At 50.0% G+C, this 16,765-nt stretch overlaps 1 protein-coding gene across 2 annotated transcripts in view; it reads left to right on the forward strand.

Moving 5' to 3' along the window:
- Nucleotides 1-15,420, forward strand: part of POU2F3 (POU class 2 homeobox 3) — a 79,629-nt gene extending 64,209 nt beyond the window's left edge. For both annotated transcript variants that reach the window (XM_019811427.3, XM_045038425.1), the window contains exons 7-13: nucleotides 1,464-1,646; nucleotides 2,074-2,215; nucleotides 4,128-4,264; nucleotides 6,148-6,309; nucleotides 11,677-11,743; nucleotides 13,015-13,147; nucleotides 14,124-15,420. In XM_019811427.3, coding sequence (XP_019666986.3) covers nucleotides 1,464-1,646; nucleotides 2,074-2,215; nucleotides 4,128-4,264; nucleotides 6,148-6,309; nucleotides 11,677-11,743; nucleotides 13,015-13,147; nucleotides 14,124-14,163 — 864 coding nt within the window. In that variant the 3' untranslated portion in view covers nucleotides 14,164-15,420. The remainder of the gene's footprint in view (nucleotides 1-1,463; nucleotides 1,647-2,073; nucleotides 2,216-4,127; nucleotides 4,265-6,147; nucleotides 6,310-11,676; nucleotides 11,744-13,014; nucleotides 13,148-14,123) is intronic.
- Nucleotides 15,421-16,765: the final 1,345 nt, after the last annotated feature.

The raw sequence follows: 16,765 nt of genomic DNA on the forward strand, positions 1-16,765 counted from the left end.
TCTGGAAGAGATCTTATAGAGGCCTGAGATCAACTCTCATATCTTACGACATGAGAATCCAAGAGGCCGTTCAGGAGGTTATTAAGATGGTCCGGGGCAGCGGTAATGAGGGACTTGCTCAGGGTTGTGGCAATAAGAGTAGAGAGGGAAGGGCAAACGAGGACCTGTTTGGGGAAGACAAACGAATGCAATTTGGCCTCTCGTTGGATATGAGAGGAAGGGAGAAGAAGGTCTAGCAAAGAGCTCAAGAAGTATTTGTTAAAGAACAAAGGAATCGATGAGAAGGAAGTCTCAAAGAGAGTTGAAGATTTCCACCCCCATCCCGCAAAACAGGACCAAACCCATAAGGCTCCAAATCATTCTGTCCTAAAAGATCCTTTGCCAGGGTCCTCTCACCTTCCTCATCCTGAGGCTGCCCATCTGAATTGTAAATCTGCAGGTCTCGGAAGAGAGAAGGAGGAAAGTTCACTTTAGTCTAGGAAAACCGTAAACTGGGAAGGAGAAAGACAAGGGCGGATATAGGTAGTGCTGTCCACGTGGGCAGTGGCACCTGGACGGGACGCAATGCCTGGACCCCTCGGTCTGGGTTCCAGAGCTTGTGTCATCGTGGATGTCTCCAGGAGGGGGATTCAATCCAACCCCAAAAGGGCGCCACATGAACTCTAGGTTTTAGAGCCCATTTTTCTATGAAAATGAACTAAAGGAAGACTATGTCCTGACAACATTAAATGAGATCAACGTATATTTAGATAGCACAGGAATACCTTTGATTTAGAAACAAAAAAACACAGGACGCTTGCCCCGCTCAGTCGGTGGAACATGCGGCTCTTGATCTCGGGGTCACGAGTTCAAGCCCCACATTGGGTGTAGGGATTACTGAAAAATTAAATAAATAAACTTAAAACAAAAACAAAACAAAACGAAACACACCCAAACAACACTCTCATGAAAGAAAATGATGGGTTCGAAAGTAAAATGGCAGTCATAAGGGTTTAAATTTTTCTGGAAGGTCTATTAATATAACAAGTCTCGGATGTCCTCTGTTATCTTCAGTTAATGCCTGTTAAACCCCTCAGTTACTTTGCTTTGTGGAAAAGAACAGGCAAGGCAAACAACCTTTTCCTTGTCCCATTCTGAGATTTGCTTTTGGAATCTTAGTAAACAACCCCGCTAGCTCCTTTTACGGCGGAAAATTGAAAGAAGGAAGTTACCTGCCCAGAGTCAAACAATGAGTCATAGACTAAAACCCAAGAAGGCCACCTCCCCATCCTGCAGTCCTGTGTCTGCCCCAGCTATTCTAGCTATTTGCTATCCCTTTGTAGAAACCCAAATTTTCACTTCCACGCCCCTGAAAAAAATAGGAATCAAGCGCGCCCAGACATCTGTCGCCTTCTAAGCACACAATAGAAAGTGCCATTTGATCTGTGCCATTGTGGATCTGTTTGGCATGTGTTCCCTTTTAGGCGATTGGGCGCCCCGGGCTGCCGGGATCTTCTTTAGACCCCCATCTGGAAGCGTCCCCACATCTCCCAGCGCCGAAGCATCTACCCAGCTCTGGAGGGGCTGATGAGCCCAGTGACCTGGAAGAGCTGGAGAAGTTTGCCAAGACCTTCAAGCAGAGGCGCATTAAGCTGGGTTTCACACAGGTTTGGTTTGCGGGGAGCTAGAAGGGATCGGGTTGAGCGAGCGGAGACGGGGCTTCCCGAGTGTACATTTGAGGAGCGGCCGGACGTTCAATGTGTTTGGGGCAAGCCCACGTGTCCCTGTGTTCCCTGAGAACAGGGCACATTTTCTATTGGTGAGGGAACTGGGGGACACTGCTGGGAAACGGGTGGGAGGAATGAGAGCCAGACAAGGGGTTGGGCACATGGGCACGGCCCTCTCCGAGTCTGGGGAGGGAAATGAACCAAAGTCTCCCTCTTAGAGGGAAAAAACCTGGAAAGGAGTCACGGTCACGGGTGGGTGCTTGAAGGTTCTGTCCGTGCATGATGGGCGCCAGGATGGTGGGGAACGTGGACGAAGAAGAGAAGGAGCCCGTCCCTCCGGCTTCTCCCTCTCGGTCCCCACATGCAGGGAGATGTGGGGCTGGCGATGGGAAAACTGTACGGTAATGACTTCAGCCAGACCACCATCTCGCGATTTGAGGCCCTCAATCTGAGCTTCAAGAACATGTGCAAGCTCAAACCACTGCTGGAGAAATGGTTGCACGATGCAGGTAGGCATCCGGGACTCCCGGGTGGACGGTGCCCCAGAGGATTCTGCAGGGAAGGGGCTGGTGACTTGTCTGAGTTGAGGCTTTAGGCGGTCAGTGTGTAAGACCCCTTCTCCTCCTGGGCCTGGAACCACCTAAGAAATAAGATACAGGAGACAGACAAGGGGAGAGGGAAATGTCCTCTTCGTTGCTGAGAGGGCCCCTTGAAAGAAATGGCTTCAGGTCTGTGGCCGTGAAGACTTGGCCCCCTTCCCTTGTCCACCCTACGGCCACCCAGCCACCTGGGGACGGCTCACCAGAGACAAAGTTTGGGTCTGCAAACTTACTCACCTTGCGCTCTGGACCCCTTCTAGGTTGGGAAGACAGGGGAATGGGTTCTCTAGGATCTCCTGGGGGAGCCGGGAAGGCAAGAGTCACAACACAAGCCCTCTGTCTGGCTAACCTCGAGGAGGTCTCCAGAGGGCAGGGAGTCACCGTGAGCAAGACTAGTGGGGGAAAGTCCTACAGCAGGAGCAGGGTCCGCAGAATTCTGTCAGCTGGGTGACCTGGGAGGCATTCCAGGAGGTCAAGGGTGCAAGCCAAGGGCAAGACGTTTGGAATACTGAATGGAGGAGGTTGGTGTCTGGGGACAGTGGGTGACAGGGTTCTTACCAGGACACCATCAACACATCGGTCCGGAGAATTCTTGGTTGGAAGAGGCTGTCCTGTGAATTATAGGGCATTTAGCAGCATCCTTGGTCTCTACCCCCCGGGTGCCAGCAGCACCTGCCGCCCGTTGAGACATACAAAAATGTCTCCAGATATCCCAAATGTCCCCTGGGGGAGCAGTCGTGGTGCAAAACCGCCCCAGCTGAGAACCACTGGTGCAGGCAGAGAGGGAAGGAGCAGAGCCGGCACCGGGCTGGGCTCTGGTCAGGAGACACATGTTCACGAGTACTTCCTGTGCAGAGGAAGGAAAGGGTGGGATGGGCAGACAAGGGGGTCAGTCACCCCCTCAGAAGTCCCTCCACGAGGGGCACCTGGGTGGCGCAGTCGGTTAAGCGTCCGACTTCAGCTCAGGTCACGATCTCGCGGTCCGTGAGTTCGAGCCCCGCGTCAGGCTCTGGGCTGACGGCTCCGAGCCTGGAGCCTGCTTCCAATTCTGTGTCTCCCTCTCTCTCTGCCCCTCCCCCGTTCATGCTCTGTCTCTCTCTGTCCCAAAAATAAATAAACGTTGAAAAAAAAATTAAAAAAAAAAAAAGAAGTCCCTCCACGAGGAAACATGGAAGGTCAAGGAAGCTGTCCCCAACGACTTGTCCCTTCGTCAGCTTTCTTCAGGGCACTGAAGTGACAGAGATGATCAGAGGGTCTTAGGATCTTTGGGAAGAGACCTTACGGGTCATTTCTAGTGCATCCCCCCTACCTGATGCCTGAATCCTTCCTGTGGGGTATATCTGCCCACCGATCATACAGCCTCAGCTCCAACACTTGCCCTGAAAAGAAAGTGACACCAGCACCAACATTCTGCCACCAAGTGCCATTGCTTTTAGCTCAAAACACCAGTTCCCATTTTACTGAGCATCCATATCCAAGCATCCTTGCAAAAGACAGACTCATGAGAGTCCCTTGTAGGAGCCCTGCCTGCACCCACTCACACCCACACATGCCGCTGATGTCTGAGTGTCCTTGAACCGTGACCGCAAACACTGGAGGCATTGGCGTGGGAGTCGCGGAAGACCTTTGCCCAGAGCAATGAGGACAAGCAGGCTTCTTGGCCTGTTCTGGTTCCCCTTCCGGGAGGAGGGGGCTGGTCCCAAAAGAGCCACTGCAGAGCCTACTGGGCAGCATTGGTGGATCTCAAGGCCATTGACACAGAGCCTCAACTGGCCATGCATTCTCTTCTCTGAGCTTCCTTTGTCTTTCCACCTCCGGACAGAAACCTCTCCATCGGACCCCTCGGGGAGCACCCCCAGCTCTTTCCCCACCCTCAGTGAAGTGTTTGGTAGGAAGAGGAAGAAACGGACCAGCATCGAGACCAATATCCGCCTGACTCTGGAGAAGAGATTTCAAGATGTGAGCGGCTCCTCCGGGTGGGAACGGGTGGGCTGATGTGCAGAGTTGGATGAGCGGACACACTGAGGCCCCTCGGTACCACACCTGCCCTGGGAAAGGGTCGGAAAGCAAGCCCAGGCACCCTCTCCAGGCACCCATGTGTCCCAGGGAGCGGGCGCCTTCGTCTTGGGTTTCAGGAACTTCTTCCCCCACTGACTCTTCTTGCCCTGACATTTTTAAAGGGCCCGTTGTCCCTCTCACCGGGAGATTTAAAGAATGGGATATAGGGGGACGCCTGGGTGCCTCAGCTGGGTAAACATCCAACTTCGAATCAGGTCATGATCTCCCAGTCCATGAGTTCGAGCCCCACGTCAGGCTCTGTGCTGACAGCTGGAGCCCAGAGCCTGCTTCTTATTCTGTTTCTCCCTTTCTCTCCGCCCTACCCCTGCTTGCTCTCTCTCTCTCTCTCTCTCTCTCTGTCAAAAATAAACATTAAAAAAAAAAAAGGGATATAGAGTCCCAGTGGAGCAAAGGCAGAACACTACATATAAATTCTTTCTTCTTTCTTTCTTTCTTTCTTTCTTTCTTTCTTTCTTTCTTTCTTTCTTTCCTTCTTTCTTTTTTACCTTAGTTGACATACAATATTATATTAGTTTCAGGTGTATGGCAGGGATTCAACAATTTTACCCATTACAAAATGCTCATCATAACAAGTATAGTTACCATCTGAAATTCTTTACTTTCTATGCATTGAGTTGTAGTTTTAGAATTATCAATGTAGTAAATGCTCGCTGTAAACAATTAGGAAAATATAGAGAAGTAGAAAGAAAAAGAAATCTACCATCAAATGGCACCTAAATGTATTTCCTTCTGTTTCCTTCTCCACCCGCATTTAAATACTTGTGATCATATAATATGATACATTTGTTTGAACTTGTAGCAAAAGCATATTCCTGAGCCAGTATGTAGACGCTAATAATAATACCAGCTTTGTGCCCTGTGGGAGCTAGGGAAGAGAAGAAGGAAAACAGGTGTGGTCTACACAGCTTCTAATCGGGATCCCTTGGATACCAGCCTTCAGAGCCTCTATCCACACGACCCAGGTCCCTAAAGGATGTGCCCTTGGCCTCATTTAATCTTGTGGGCCCCAGGCCTCCGAGACTGCTGCCCGCTCCAGCGAATTCATTCGCTGGTGCATCTGGCTCAAGGATTTGATGGCTGCATCCTGCTGGCACAATGACAAAAGCTGGCTTTTCCTGCTGATTAGGTTTCTGGGAGCAGCCTGAGCAAGGGAGGGGGTGTGTAGGAAGGAGGGAAAGGGGCTGAGATCAAAGATTGGGTGGAGGGAGGGGCTGGAACAAGAAAGTGCTGAATATATAGGTCTCCACAGTCTTGGGTCCACATGCTTTAGTTTACGTTTTCCTATTTTGAGGTGGGACAGGAAGCGATAACACAAGGAAAGGTTATCAGGTTGTGTGGCGAAACATGGGCTTCGGGATCCTGCCCGTCCCACACACATGTCAAAGGACTTCTCCTTTCAGAACTTCTCCTGAAGTAAGAAGGGAGGGAAGAGAGCTACATGTGTGGATCCTGTATTTTGTGGCAGGCCCTGGGCTTGGCAGTTTACACATGGTTTCTCATTTTAGCCTCGCAACAATCCTATACAGTAGACCTTATTGTTCTCACTTCATACATGGTAAGACTGAGGCTCAGAGAAGTTACGAAAGGCTTCTAAAGCTACACAGTAGACGATAGAGCCAGCATTCCATCCTAGGTCTGATTCTAAAGCTTTTGATCCATCCATTGGCCTATCTTGTTTCCTTGGAACCTCTGGCCCCCACCCCTGATTCTTGACCCTGTTCCCCCTTCCTGCTGACCACACTCTATCCCTTTGGTCTCCGCAGAACCCCAAACCCAGCTCAGAAGAGATCTCCATGATTGCAGAGCAGTTGTCCATGGAGAAGGAGGTGGTGAGAGTCTGGTTCTGCAATCGACGTCAGAAGGAGAAGCGAATCAACTGCCCCGTGACCACACCCATCAAATCTCCCATCTACAACTCCCGCTTGGTAAGTGGCCAAGAACCAAGCTGCCCGCCAAGCATTGGGGGGGGGGGGGCGGCGGGGGAGGGGGCAGGAACAGGAATGGTGCCTGGAAGGTGAAGAGTCTTCTCCACCCGGGGGAAGATGGCCGTCGGGTGTTGAGAGGGGCATACAATAAATAGGCAAATAGATGCCATATGTGAAATAAACATAATATAAAGGAGAATAAAGAAGGGTAAGGGGAGTGAACGTAATTATGAGGAGATGCTTTATTTTTTTTTAATTTTTTTTTAACGTTTATTTATTTTGAGACAGAGACAGAGCATGAACGGGGGAGGGGCAGAGAGAGAGGGAGACACAGAACCGGAAGCAGGCTCCAGGCTCTGAGCCATCAGCCCAGAGCCCGACGCGGGGCTCGAACTCACGGAACGTGAGATCGTGACCTGAGCTGAAGTCGGACACTTAACCGACTGAGCCACCCAGGCGCCCCAGAGGAGATGCTTTTTTAATAGAGAGGTCAGAGAGGACCTCCCTGGGGAAGTGACATTTGAGTGGAGCCCAAAGTGTTGGAAATAGATGAAGTATCTAGAAGAAAGAGTGTCCCAGGCAGAGGGACCAGCAAGTAAAAAAGTCTTGGCATGTTTGAGGAACAGAGGGAAGCCAGTATGGCTGGGGCAGAGTGAGGAAGGAGGCGAGAATAGGAGGGGAAATCAGAGACATAACAGAGAGCGGACCACCCAAAGTCATGGAGGTCACTGAAGGACCCTGGCTTTGGGTTTGTATGAAATAAGACACTGGAGAGCTGTGAGTGGAGAAGCCTAAACTGACTGAGGTGGAGAACAATCTACGTGGCAAAGGGACACCAGTGAGGAGAACTATAATAACCAGGCTGAGAGTAGAGGAAGCTTAGGGGAGGGTGGTAGCCAGGACGGTGACAAGAAGTGGTTGGATTCTGAATATACTTCAACCGTGGAGCCAACGAGATGTGCTGAGAGCTCAGATAAGGAGTGTGAGAAATGAGGCCAAGATGAGTTTAAGGGTTTTGGCGTGAACGACTTGTTGGAAGGCGCTGCCATTTTTTTTTTTTTTTTTTAAGATGATGAAGAAAGCCAGAGATACAGGTATGAGGGGGGAAAAGACTAAGAATTTGGAGCTGGTCAGATTAAGCTGGACATGCCTCCTAAGGATCGGAGAGGAAGTGTCAAGCGGACAGTTGTGTGTCTGATTTTGGTGGTCAGGGGGAAAAGTCAGGGCTGGGAATAACGTGGACGTTTGGGGAGTAGGAAATATCTTCTGCATCCAGGGAAAGATAGCGTCTGGAGGAACATTCTCTTCCTCCATCCCTGGGGATGCCATGGTTGGAAGGTTAAGGGAATTGGGGGCAAGGCCACTGTCCTATTCAGCCTTGTCTGGGGTGGAACACAGCTGTTTCATAAAAACAACACCATTGTTCATTCTTTCACCAAACATTCCTTGGCCATCTACCATAGAGTGACCTTTGTGCAGAGTGCTGGGGATACACAAATAAATAATATCTGTCCCCTGTCCCGGAGGATCTCACCATCTAGCAGAGGAGACAGACAAAGAAACAAATGATAAACAACATCATAATTTCTCTAGGAGAATTTAGGAGTTGCGGCTAACAAGGCCTTGCCAAGGTGGTGGTTAGAGAAGGCTCCCCCAAGGAGATAATTAATACCTGAGCTGAGTCTAAAAGGAAAAGGAGTGAAGAGGCAAATAGGTGTGGGTGGAGTTCTCCTGGGGGGAAAGTATAAGAACAGTACCAGGGAGCAGGGAGAGTGTATGGCATGTTCCCAGAACTATAGGTGGTCCCTGTGGAGGGATGTGGAAGGATGAGGCTGGACAGACCAGCAAGGGCCAGACTGAGGGGACTATGTACAACGCTAAGGAGACGGCTGGGAGAAGTCACCGAAGGATGTTGAGCAGGCCACTGACACCATCAGATTTGCTTTCCAGAATGATCACTCTGAGTGCAGTATAAAGGGAGGTTTGAGAGACATGAGACTGGTTGCGGGGAAACCAGGTAGGATGTGGCTGCAGTTACCCAGGAAAGAAAGAATGGGGGCTGAAGCAAAGCTAGGGACTAAGAACGAGGGGAAGGGAGAGAGTCAAGGGACAATGAGAAGGTGGAATTTTTGGGTCTTGGGTTATGAATCGGAAATCAGATGGCGGCAGGGAAATGACGAAGGAAAGACAATACTCTGGGCTGACTGTCAGCATTCAGGTTGTTGGGCTGATGGAGCCAGTGGTTGCTCCACGGATGGGACAGTCAGACACAGGTGGAGGAGCGGATTCGGGAGCAGGAAAAGGTGACGATTTCCATTCTTTACATTATTATAAGGTCCAGTGAGGCCTGTGGGACACCCACGTGGGGCTGTCCTTGGGCACTTGCATTGATGGGTCTGGAGGTCCGGAGAGAAGGCTGGGATGGAGACGTAGGTCAGGGAGTCATAAGCATAAATTGGTGGCTGAAATCCTAGGGGAGGAGGAGCTCAGCTATGCTGTTTGCACAACAGAGCCAAGAGAAAAGTCTAGTCTTAACCCTGGGGAACACCAGCAGGTGAGGGACAGGTAAAGGAAAAGGATCCAGGGAGGAAACTAAGGAGGAGCCAGAAGAGGCAAGAGATTGCAGTGAAGGAGATGTGAGAAGCCCTGTAGGAGTGCTCCGGGAACACAGACAAACACCGAAGACGAGAGACTCTCCGATCCGAATGGAGGCTGGGAGCGCTGACCCCCTAATTTGTTCTTCAAACACATTAGGAATTAGCAAGAGCGCCATACCAGGCGGGAGGAACCATCTGTGAGAAGGCATGGGATTATAAAACGATGTGCTGCATTTGGGGAATCACAACACTGCCCTCTGACTGAAGCTAAGGTTTAGGGACTAAGAGAGGTTGATGAGGGCTGGCTCACGACTGGCCACAGGTACTAAATTACCCTGCAGGCTGTGAGAAAGCAATGAAAACGTTAAGGTGGAGGCAAGGGATAGTCAGTCATCATTCTTTTCTTAAATATTTATTGAGCAGCCACCACATGTTTGGAACTGGGATATGGTGGCGCACAGGACCCGTATGATCCCTGCTTACGGTCCCAGCAGGGAAAATAAACACTAAGCAAATGCTCTTTGTGATGGAATCTCTAGAAGAGACGGAGGGTGATTTAGAGGGCCCTAACCTAGTCCCGGTGTCAGGGGCTTCTTGGAGGAAGGATGCTCAAACTGGCAGCAGCAGAATGAGTAGATGTTAATGGGGGTCGAGGGTGCACAGGGAGGACAGAGCATAGGGAAGAATATCCGAGGCAGAGGAAAGAGTGTATGCAAAGGCCCTGAGGCTGGGATGGGTGGAAAGGAGGAAGCATAGAAAGCTGGCATGGGCTGGAACCCAGGGAGTGAATGAGTGTGAATGAGGAGGCTGGAGGGGTAGGCGGGGGCTAGATTCTGTCAGGCGTGTCAAAGAAATGGAACCATGTCATAAGAGCATCGGAATCTTTAAACATGGGGCTTTGGGAGGTAGGTTCTCGCTTTGGTCCAAGCCCAATCCAAGACACCCACATGGAGAAAAGCAGTGGGAGGCATGGAGGAGCCAGGAAGGAGCCTGATTTCGTTCTCATCATTCATTTCACACTTACTTACTGAGCACCTACAAAGTCCTAGGCACTGCAGTCGGTAGACCTGAACAGACATCATCCTGCCCTTGGGAAGACTACAGCCTAGCGGAGGGGGGGGGGGGGGGGGGGGGGAAGATGTTAAATAAATAATTACATTAATGCTTGTGATGTTACAGAGGCAGCAGAGAGAGAGCATGTTCTGATCCTATCTTCTCCTCGGGTCTCATTGGCACAGTCTCCTTGGGACTAGGACATAGTTTCTTCCGCTTCTGATATGAAGTGATCTGCAGGATATACAGTTAAGCAAAAAAAAAGAAAAAAAGCAAAGAGCAAAACACAATGGTGCAAACCAGTGTGGGCTGAATGCTAGCATTTATGTAAAAAAGTAAAAAGGGGGAACCATAGATACGTCTGCTTGCATATGCATAGCCTGCCTCCAGAAGGAAACAGAAGAAGCTGGTCACAGTGACTGAACACGTTATTTATTTTAAAACAACAACAAATGTCTTGGGTGTGGCAGTAGGGAGGAGAGGAGAAGAGGGAGGGAAATCATTGATAACATCTCTTACCAGGAGGCCTCACACCTGCCTCCACCCTTCATGGGCCCCCCCCCCCCCCCCCCGGCCCTACTGAGGAGGCTCATTGTAAAAAGGGAGGTAAATGAAGACAGCAGAACCGTAGCTGATTAATTGGGAAATGAATACATGCCACATCCTGTTGGGATGAGAGGATCCGAGCTGGGGAGGGGAGGGATATCAAATCACAGCTCCCTGAGAACTTCCTTCCAACGTCCTTTGGGAACATCGATTGGAGCTTCCCCTGTCGGCAAGAGGAGAATAAAGGGAAGGCAAGGTATGCAGATTTCAGCTCGAATGAAGAGGTGACCGGTGTCCAGAGACAGTTGACAGCTTCCTTCAGGGGGGAGGGGAACGGACGCTTAACAAGCCTGGCACTCTTTGCCAGGCATTGACTTGGAAGCTTTATGGACATTATCTTATTAAATCTTAATTAAAAGGAAATATAAGGGAGGTATTACCTCTAGTTCACGGATGAGAAAACCAAATCTCAGCGAGGTTAGGTAACTCGCCCAAAGTCACGTGGATAGTTACGATGGAACCACGTTCTCACCCCCAGATCTGTTGGGCCCCGAAGCCCATTCTTTCTATTACAACTTGTTCTAGGTCGTGCTGAGGCAGTGATTCTTAAGGGGGAGAGTCCTGAAGAGTAAGGAGGTTCGAACTAAATGACCTTAAGTCCCTTCCCAATCTCAGAGTCGGTAATGCTGGGAGGTCTTCAGGGCAAAATGAAAGTTTAGCCCCTCCAGTTTTCTCTGGAGAGTGGGCGGTCGGCTCAGACACCAGGCCAGGAAGCCTGAAACAGGTTGTTAGGGCCGGGCTCTGCTGCACCGAGCAAAGGGATCTCATGGAAGAAAAGAACGAGGCGCTGTAGCCAACTGACAGCATCTGCCACGACAGGGGCCAAGCCCTCGGTACGCGAGCTTCATCCTGGCAGTGCCGAAGAAGCCTTGCCAGGGGGCACAGCAGGGAGGGCAGGGCCCCGGGGTCTGCAGAACTGGAGCCGATGCTGTATGTGGTCCAGAGGCCCTCTTCTGGAAGCGGGGGACCGAGCAGAGGTTTGGAACTAGGCAACCAGCCAGGAAGCTGAGTCCTGCTATCTGCGGTCTGGGGCCCAGCACCCTGGGAGAAGCAGTCAAGACTGGAGAAGGGAGCAGACACAAGACATTTACAAACCTCTGTTGCCTTTCAGGTCTCTCCCTCTGGGTCTCTGGGCCCCCTCTCTGTCCCTCCTGTCCACAGCACCATGCCTGGAACAGGTGAGCTTTACAATGGGGTTTCTGAAGAACTCCAGAATTCCTTTAAATGATGGGATAGTAGACCTGAAAGGTAACTAAGTCAGCCTTCCTTAAATGTATTTCAATGGCTATTAAAATCTCTGCCAGGTGGGGCGCCTGGGTGGCGCAGTCGGTTAAGCGTCCGACTTCAGCCAGGTCACGATCTCGCGGTCCGTGAGTTCGAGCCCCGCGTCGGGCTCTGGGCTGATGGCTCGGAGCCTGGAGCCTGTTTCCGATTCTGTGTCTCCCTCTCTCCCTGCCCCTCCCCCGTTCATGCTCTGTCTCTCTCTCTCCCAAAAAAATAAATAAATGTTGAAAAAAAAATTAAAAGTATAAATAAATAAAATCTCAGCCAGGAGAAGAAGGGTTCTGTGACCACCTAAGTTTGGGAAGTGCTGAAGAGGCCAAGTTCAAAACGAGCGTTTGCTTTCTGCTTCCGCTGCCGTACTTTCTCAGCACCAGAGTGCATTTCACATCCCTGAAGGAGCTGTATAGAAGGCAGGGTTTTCCAAACCAGTTTTCTGCGGAACTCTATTTTTCAAAAAGTACCTACAGCCTTCCAAAGAACTAGCAGGGGTGACCATACGTCTGCCTGTGCCCAGGACAGCCCCACCGTCTGCCTCTTGTCCGGACACGATCAATAGCACTGCTCCCACTCGTCAAAGTATCTTGGCCTGCTTGGATGGCAAGATATCTGTCCCCTTATTCACGGGACGTTGTTAGGGAAACCCAAAAATGAGGATCCAAGCCTGTCCCCTGGCTGTACTCTTTCTAGGAGATACACGGGCGTCTTTCTGTGGAGACAGAAACAGGAGAGGGGCCGGCGACCTTTAATTGTGGCCTCAGATGCTCTTTCCTCTCCAATTCCCTTTTCTCGATTTCCTCCCCTCCTCCTTTCCGAGCCTTCTTGTTCCTTTCCCCCTCCCGCCTCGCAATCTGGGGCTACATACGCCCAGCCCAGGGTGTGTCCCGGGGTAGGATGATTTTGGCATCTGTCCTTTTGCGTTTGGCAATTCTTGGACCCGCAGAACCAGCCATGCCGCTCTCCAGGGCCTGCGCTGCAAAGAGCATTTATGATGAGTGTCCCTCTGGGGCCGGGTGTTGATGCAGACGAGGCAGGAGGTGGGCCGATGGGTGGGCGGTAGGGAGGGGGCGGGAGTTCTTTGGGGATACACGTCTGAAGGGCCAGGTCACGAGGTCCCGGGACCCAGCAGCATTATTTTCCCCTTGTTTTGGCCTCTCTTCGTCCTCAGTAACGTCATCCTGTTCCCCTGGGAACAACAGCGGGCCTTCGTCTCCCGGCTCCGGACTCCACGCCAACAGCCCCACTGCATCTCAAAATAACTCCAAAGCAGCAATGAGCGCCTCCGGTTTTAACTCTTCGGGGTAAGGTGGAGGAGAGAATACGGAGACATTCCAGCAGGATCAAGGGACCATGCAAGAAGCTGGGTCACTCCTTCGGGGCAGGAAGCCTGCCACTTTCTCGGAGAGGAGAGTTGGGGTGGCAGGACGGGGACAGAGTGGACAGCCAGGCTGGACCGTATCCCTAGGGAGTGGGCTTTAAAAAGAGAAGCTTCGGCCAGCCAGCAGTCCTGGCAAGAGGCTGATGTCAACAAAGCCAATATTTCCATCCTCACGGGGAGGGTGGAAATTTCTAAACACTCCTATAAGGAAGGGCCAGGTCCTTCAGTGGGCTTAGGGGTTCTCCACTCCCTGCCAGGAACCCTGCTCTTGGGGCGTTCGGACGTGAGCGGGAGCTGTCAGTGTGGCTGACACAATGACAGAGGGAAGTATTGCCTCCCTGCCCCCGCCCCCATCTCGGGTTCCCACCTGGCATGCAGCGAGGTAAGCCGCCCCTGGGACCAAAGAGTCTGCTCCAAAAAGTATTCTCAGAGCAGGTGCTTTGAGAGATGGCTCACGGATTCAGAGCACAGCAGAGATTTGAAAGTTAGGCAGTACCTCGTCGGAAGAAAAGAATCCACTTGTCCAAACCCAGGCCATTCCACAAGGCAGCGAGGTCTTACTGACCGATAACTGTTGCACACACCAAACTTCTGGATCTCCTCAACCACCCCTGCCAAAAAAAAAGGGGGGGGGGCGAAAAAAACCATATAATGCACATGTTTTACTGTGTTTTGAGCTAGAATTCACATACCCTACAATTTACCCCTGAAGGTACAATCCAGTGCGTGTTAGTGTAGTCACAATGTGGCATAACCATCACCATAATCTAATTCCAGAACGTTTTCATCGCCCCGGAGAGAAACCCTACACCTGTTATAGCAGTCACTGCCCATTTGCGTCTTCCCTCAGTCACATTAGCACCTTTTAGCATTGACTCGTTTTTTTTCCTTCCTTCCAGATCTTGGTACCGATGGAATCATCCCACCTACCTCCACTGAGACCAAAAAGTTTCTCCTAATCCACCTGGCCCTGTATTCCCCACTGGAAGGAAGGGAATCACGCCTTCTGTGTATGGACAGCTTACGGTCAGAAGAGTGAAAGAGAATCCCCACTGTCAACCCAAACTCTTGCTTCTTCAGGAGCGAGGGCCCCCAGAGATCTAAACTGTGATTGAAGCATGTGCCGACTCCTAGTGCTCTTGAAACATATGCCCCTCCTCGCTGTTTACCATTTTCACCTTCTTTCCCCGTGCTCCTATCTCCTAGTTCTAAATATCTCAGACGGCTTCACTGTGGCAGTAGTCTCTCGGAGAAAGGACACCTTGCCACGATTTCCCAATGCATCCGTGGGCCTCTCGGGGACAGACGTTTGCCTGGTGTGCCAAACAACCGGAAGGAGAGATGATGGTTTTGACTCTGAACTTAGCCTCCACCTCTGAACCGATTCTAAAATCTGTGAAAAGATTTGAATCTGATGTCTCCACCAAAGACTTGATGTTCTCTCCGCTCAGCAAACTTTTCTGACTGAATCTTCATTTCACCCCATTTTCTCTTTAGCCCCCTTTTCTAGAACCAAGATCCAGTCCTGATTGCCTTCTCCATCTTCTTTACAGAAGGCTGAGCCACCCCCAGCCCCCGGGGCATGTTTCTCTGCCCACAGGTGCTCTTTTGTTTGCTATACCTGCCCCGGAGCTCAGGAGTGCTTACTCCTTCTCTCCCTCCCTGTCCTTACCTGGGTCCCCTCTCTCCCTCCCCGCCCCCCAACCCCGGCTGCAGAAGAAAGGACACAAAAGCAAATACGTTATGTTATGTTGGCAAAATACCTGTATATAGCCCTCTCCAATTTTTGCAATGACGTTCTCTCCTTAATGTGGAATTTTCCAACAAAATGTTTAACTCAGGTGTGAATTTTGAAGATATCTCTGTAATATTTTATCTTCTTTTTAAAAAAAAAAAAAGAAAAAGAAAGGAAAAAAAAATGCCAAAGTGTGAAATACTGTGCTAGCTTCCACAAGAGTTCCCACATGGGCTGGGAATCTTTGTTGACTTCTCGGGAACATTATCTCTAGTCTCCTTCTTTGTGGGCCAGTGTGTAGAGATGTAACATGAAGCCATTCCAGAGATGGTAACCTTTTTTTTTTTTTTTAAAGACTGTATATCCAAGAAAATGTTGAGATTCAAAGGAATCTCTCCGTTCCTAAATAAATTTGTATAGTTATGATATAAATGATTCCACCGCTGATAAGAAGAGGTTTAGATGATTGTTCTGTGTCTTTTGTTGAGGGGGATATGAGTGCGTATAGTGCAATGGGATGGGGGAGCACTTGGCTGGCTCAGTAAGTGGAGGAGGCAACTCTTGATCTCAGGGACATGAGTTCAAGCCCCACGCCGGGCGTAGAGATTACTTACAAAAATGGGATGGGGAAAATGTTGCCAATTGGTGCATTAAGTCTGTTACTCCCCAGACCTGCTGCTGAAGATGATCTACATTAATACAGGGCTTTGAAGAGTTCAGAGTTCTTACTCTTTCTGACAGAGGAGGAGGAGGCTGGTTGCCTCATTTTGTAAGGGGGAGGATAGAAAGGGGGAATTTTAAGGCCAAGTCATTCAGACTTAAGAGGTGGAGGCAGAGGCTGAGGAGGCTCATATCCCAGATATCCTGAAGGTCAGTTATTCAATATCCACAATGGAAAGCAATAGATATGAAAAACAAAGCATAATTCAACAATCAAATATAGGTGGCCTTGGAAATGCGCTGTGACTTTTGGTGAGGGGCTTGAGGGGCAAGCAAGCTCTCCTGGTGGTTTTTCTGAGGTTAATAAAAATTTCAATCGTTACCATGCCCGAGGTTGACAACTGACCTGTGCGAAAGGGAAGCCCTTCTAACGGCTGATGGGGAAAAACCAAAATTGGGATGAAGCATTTGTTGCAAATAATATCCAAGTGGGGAATCTATGTGTGAATAATCAAGACTTAACTGTTTCTGATGTTTGAATGGGCCTTATAGTAAGACTAATCTTTCACGACATGAAGCTGGAGAAGAAAGCCTATTGGTAGTAGTTACGGTCTCAAGAAAAGATCTGGTTGGAAGTGGCTACGTATGCAGCAAAGAGACAGCAAGAGGAGCCTTCGGCGCTGATTTAAGTATATGAAAGGACCATTCTGCCACCCACCAGCCCATGTGTACAAAAGTGTGCATACACACGCAGGCATGTGTATACTCTTTGTATGCTCATGGGTGCCAGAGCCAACCCTTTCTGTGGCCATCCTGGCTACCATGACATCTTGTTCAGGTAAGTGCTGAAAGCCGATATCCTGCGCTGTCCACACTGATGGTTTTCATCCATTTCACCTTTTAAAAAAACTTTATTTTTTTTTTTTAGAGCAGTTTTAGATTTAGGTACAGAGATTTCCCATATGCCCCTGCCCCCTCACATGCATAGCCTCCCCCATTATGAACATCACTCACCAGAAAGTCCTTTTTTTTTTTTTTTTAAACCAAGAATGAACCTACATTGGCCCATAATAATCACACAAAGTTCACAGTTCATCTTAGAGCTCACTCTTGGTGTTGCACATGCTACAGGTTTGGACAAAAATA

The sequence above is a fragment of the Felis catus genome, chromosome D1 (genome assembly GCF_018350175.1).
Source record: "Felis catus isolate Fca126 chromosome D1, F.catus_Fca126_mat1.0, whole genome shotgun sequence".
In the NCBI taxonomy this organism is placed as follows: Eukaryota; Metazoa; Chordata; class Mammalia; order Carnivora; family Felidae; genus Felis; species Felis catus.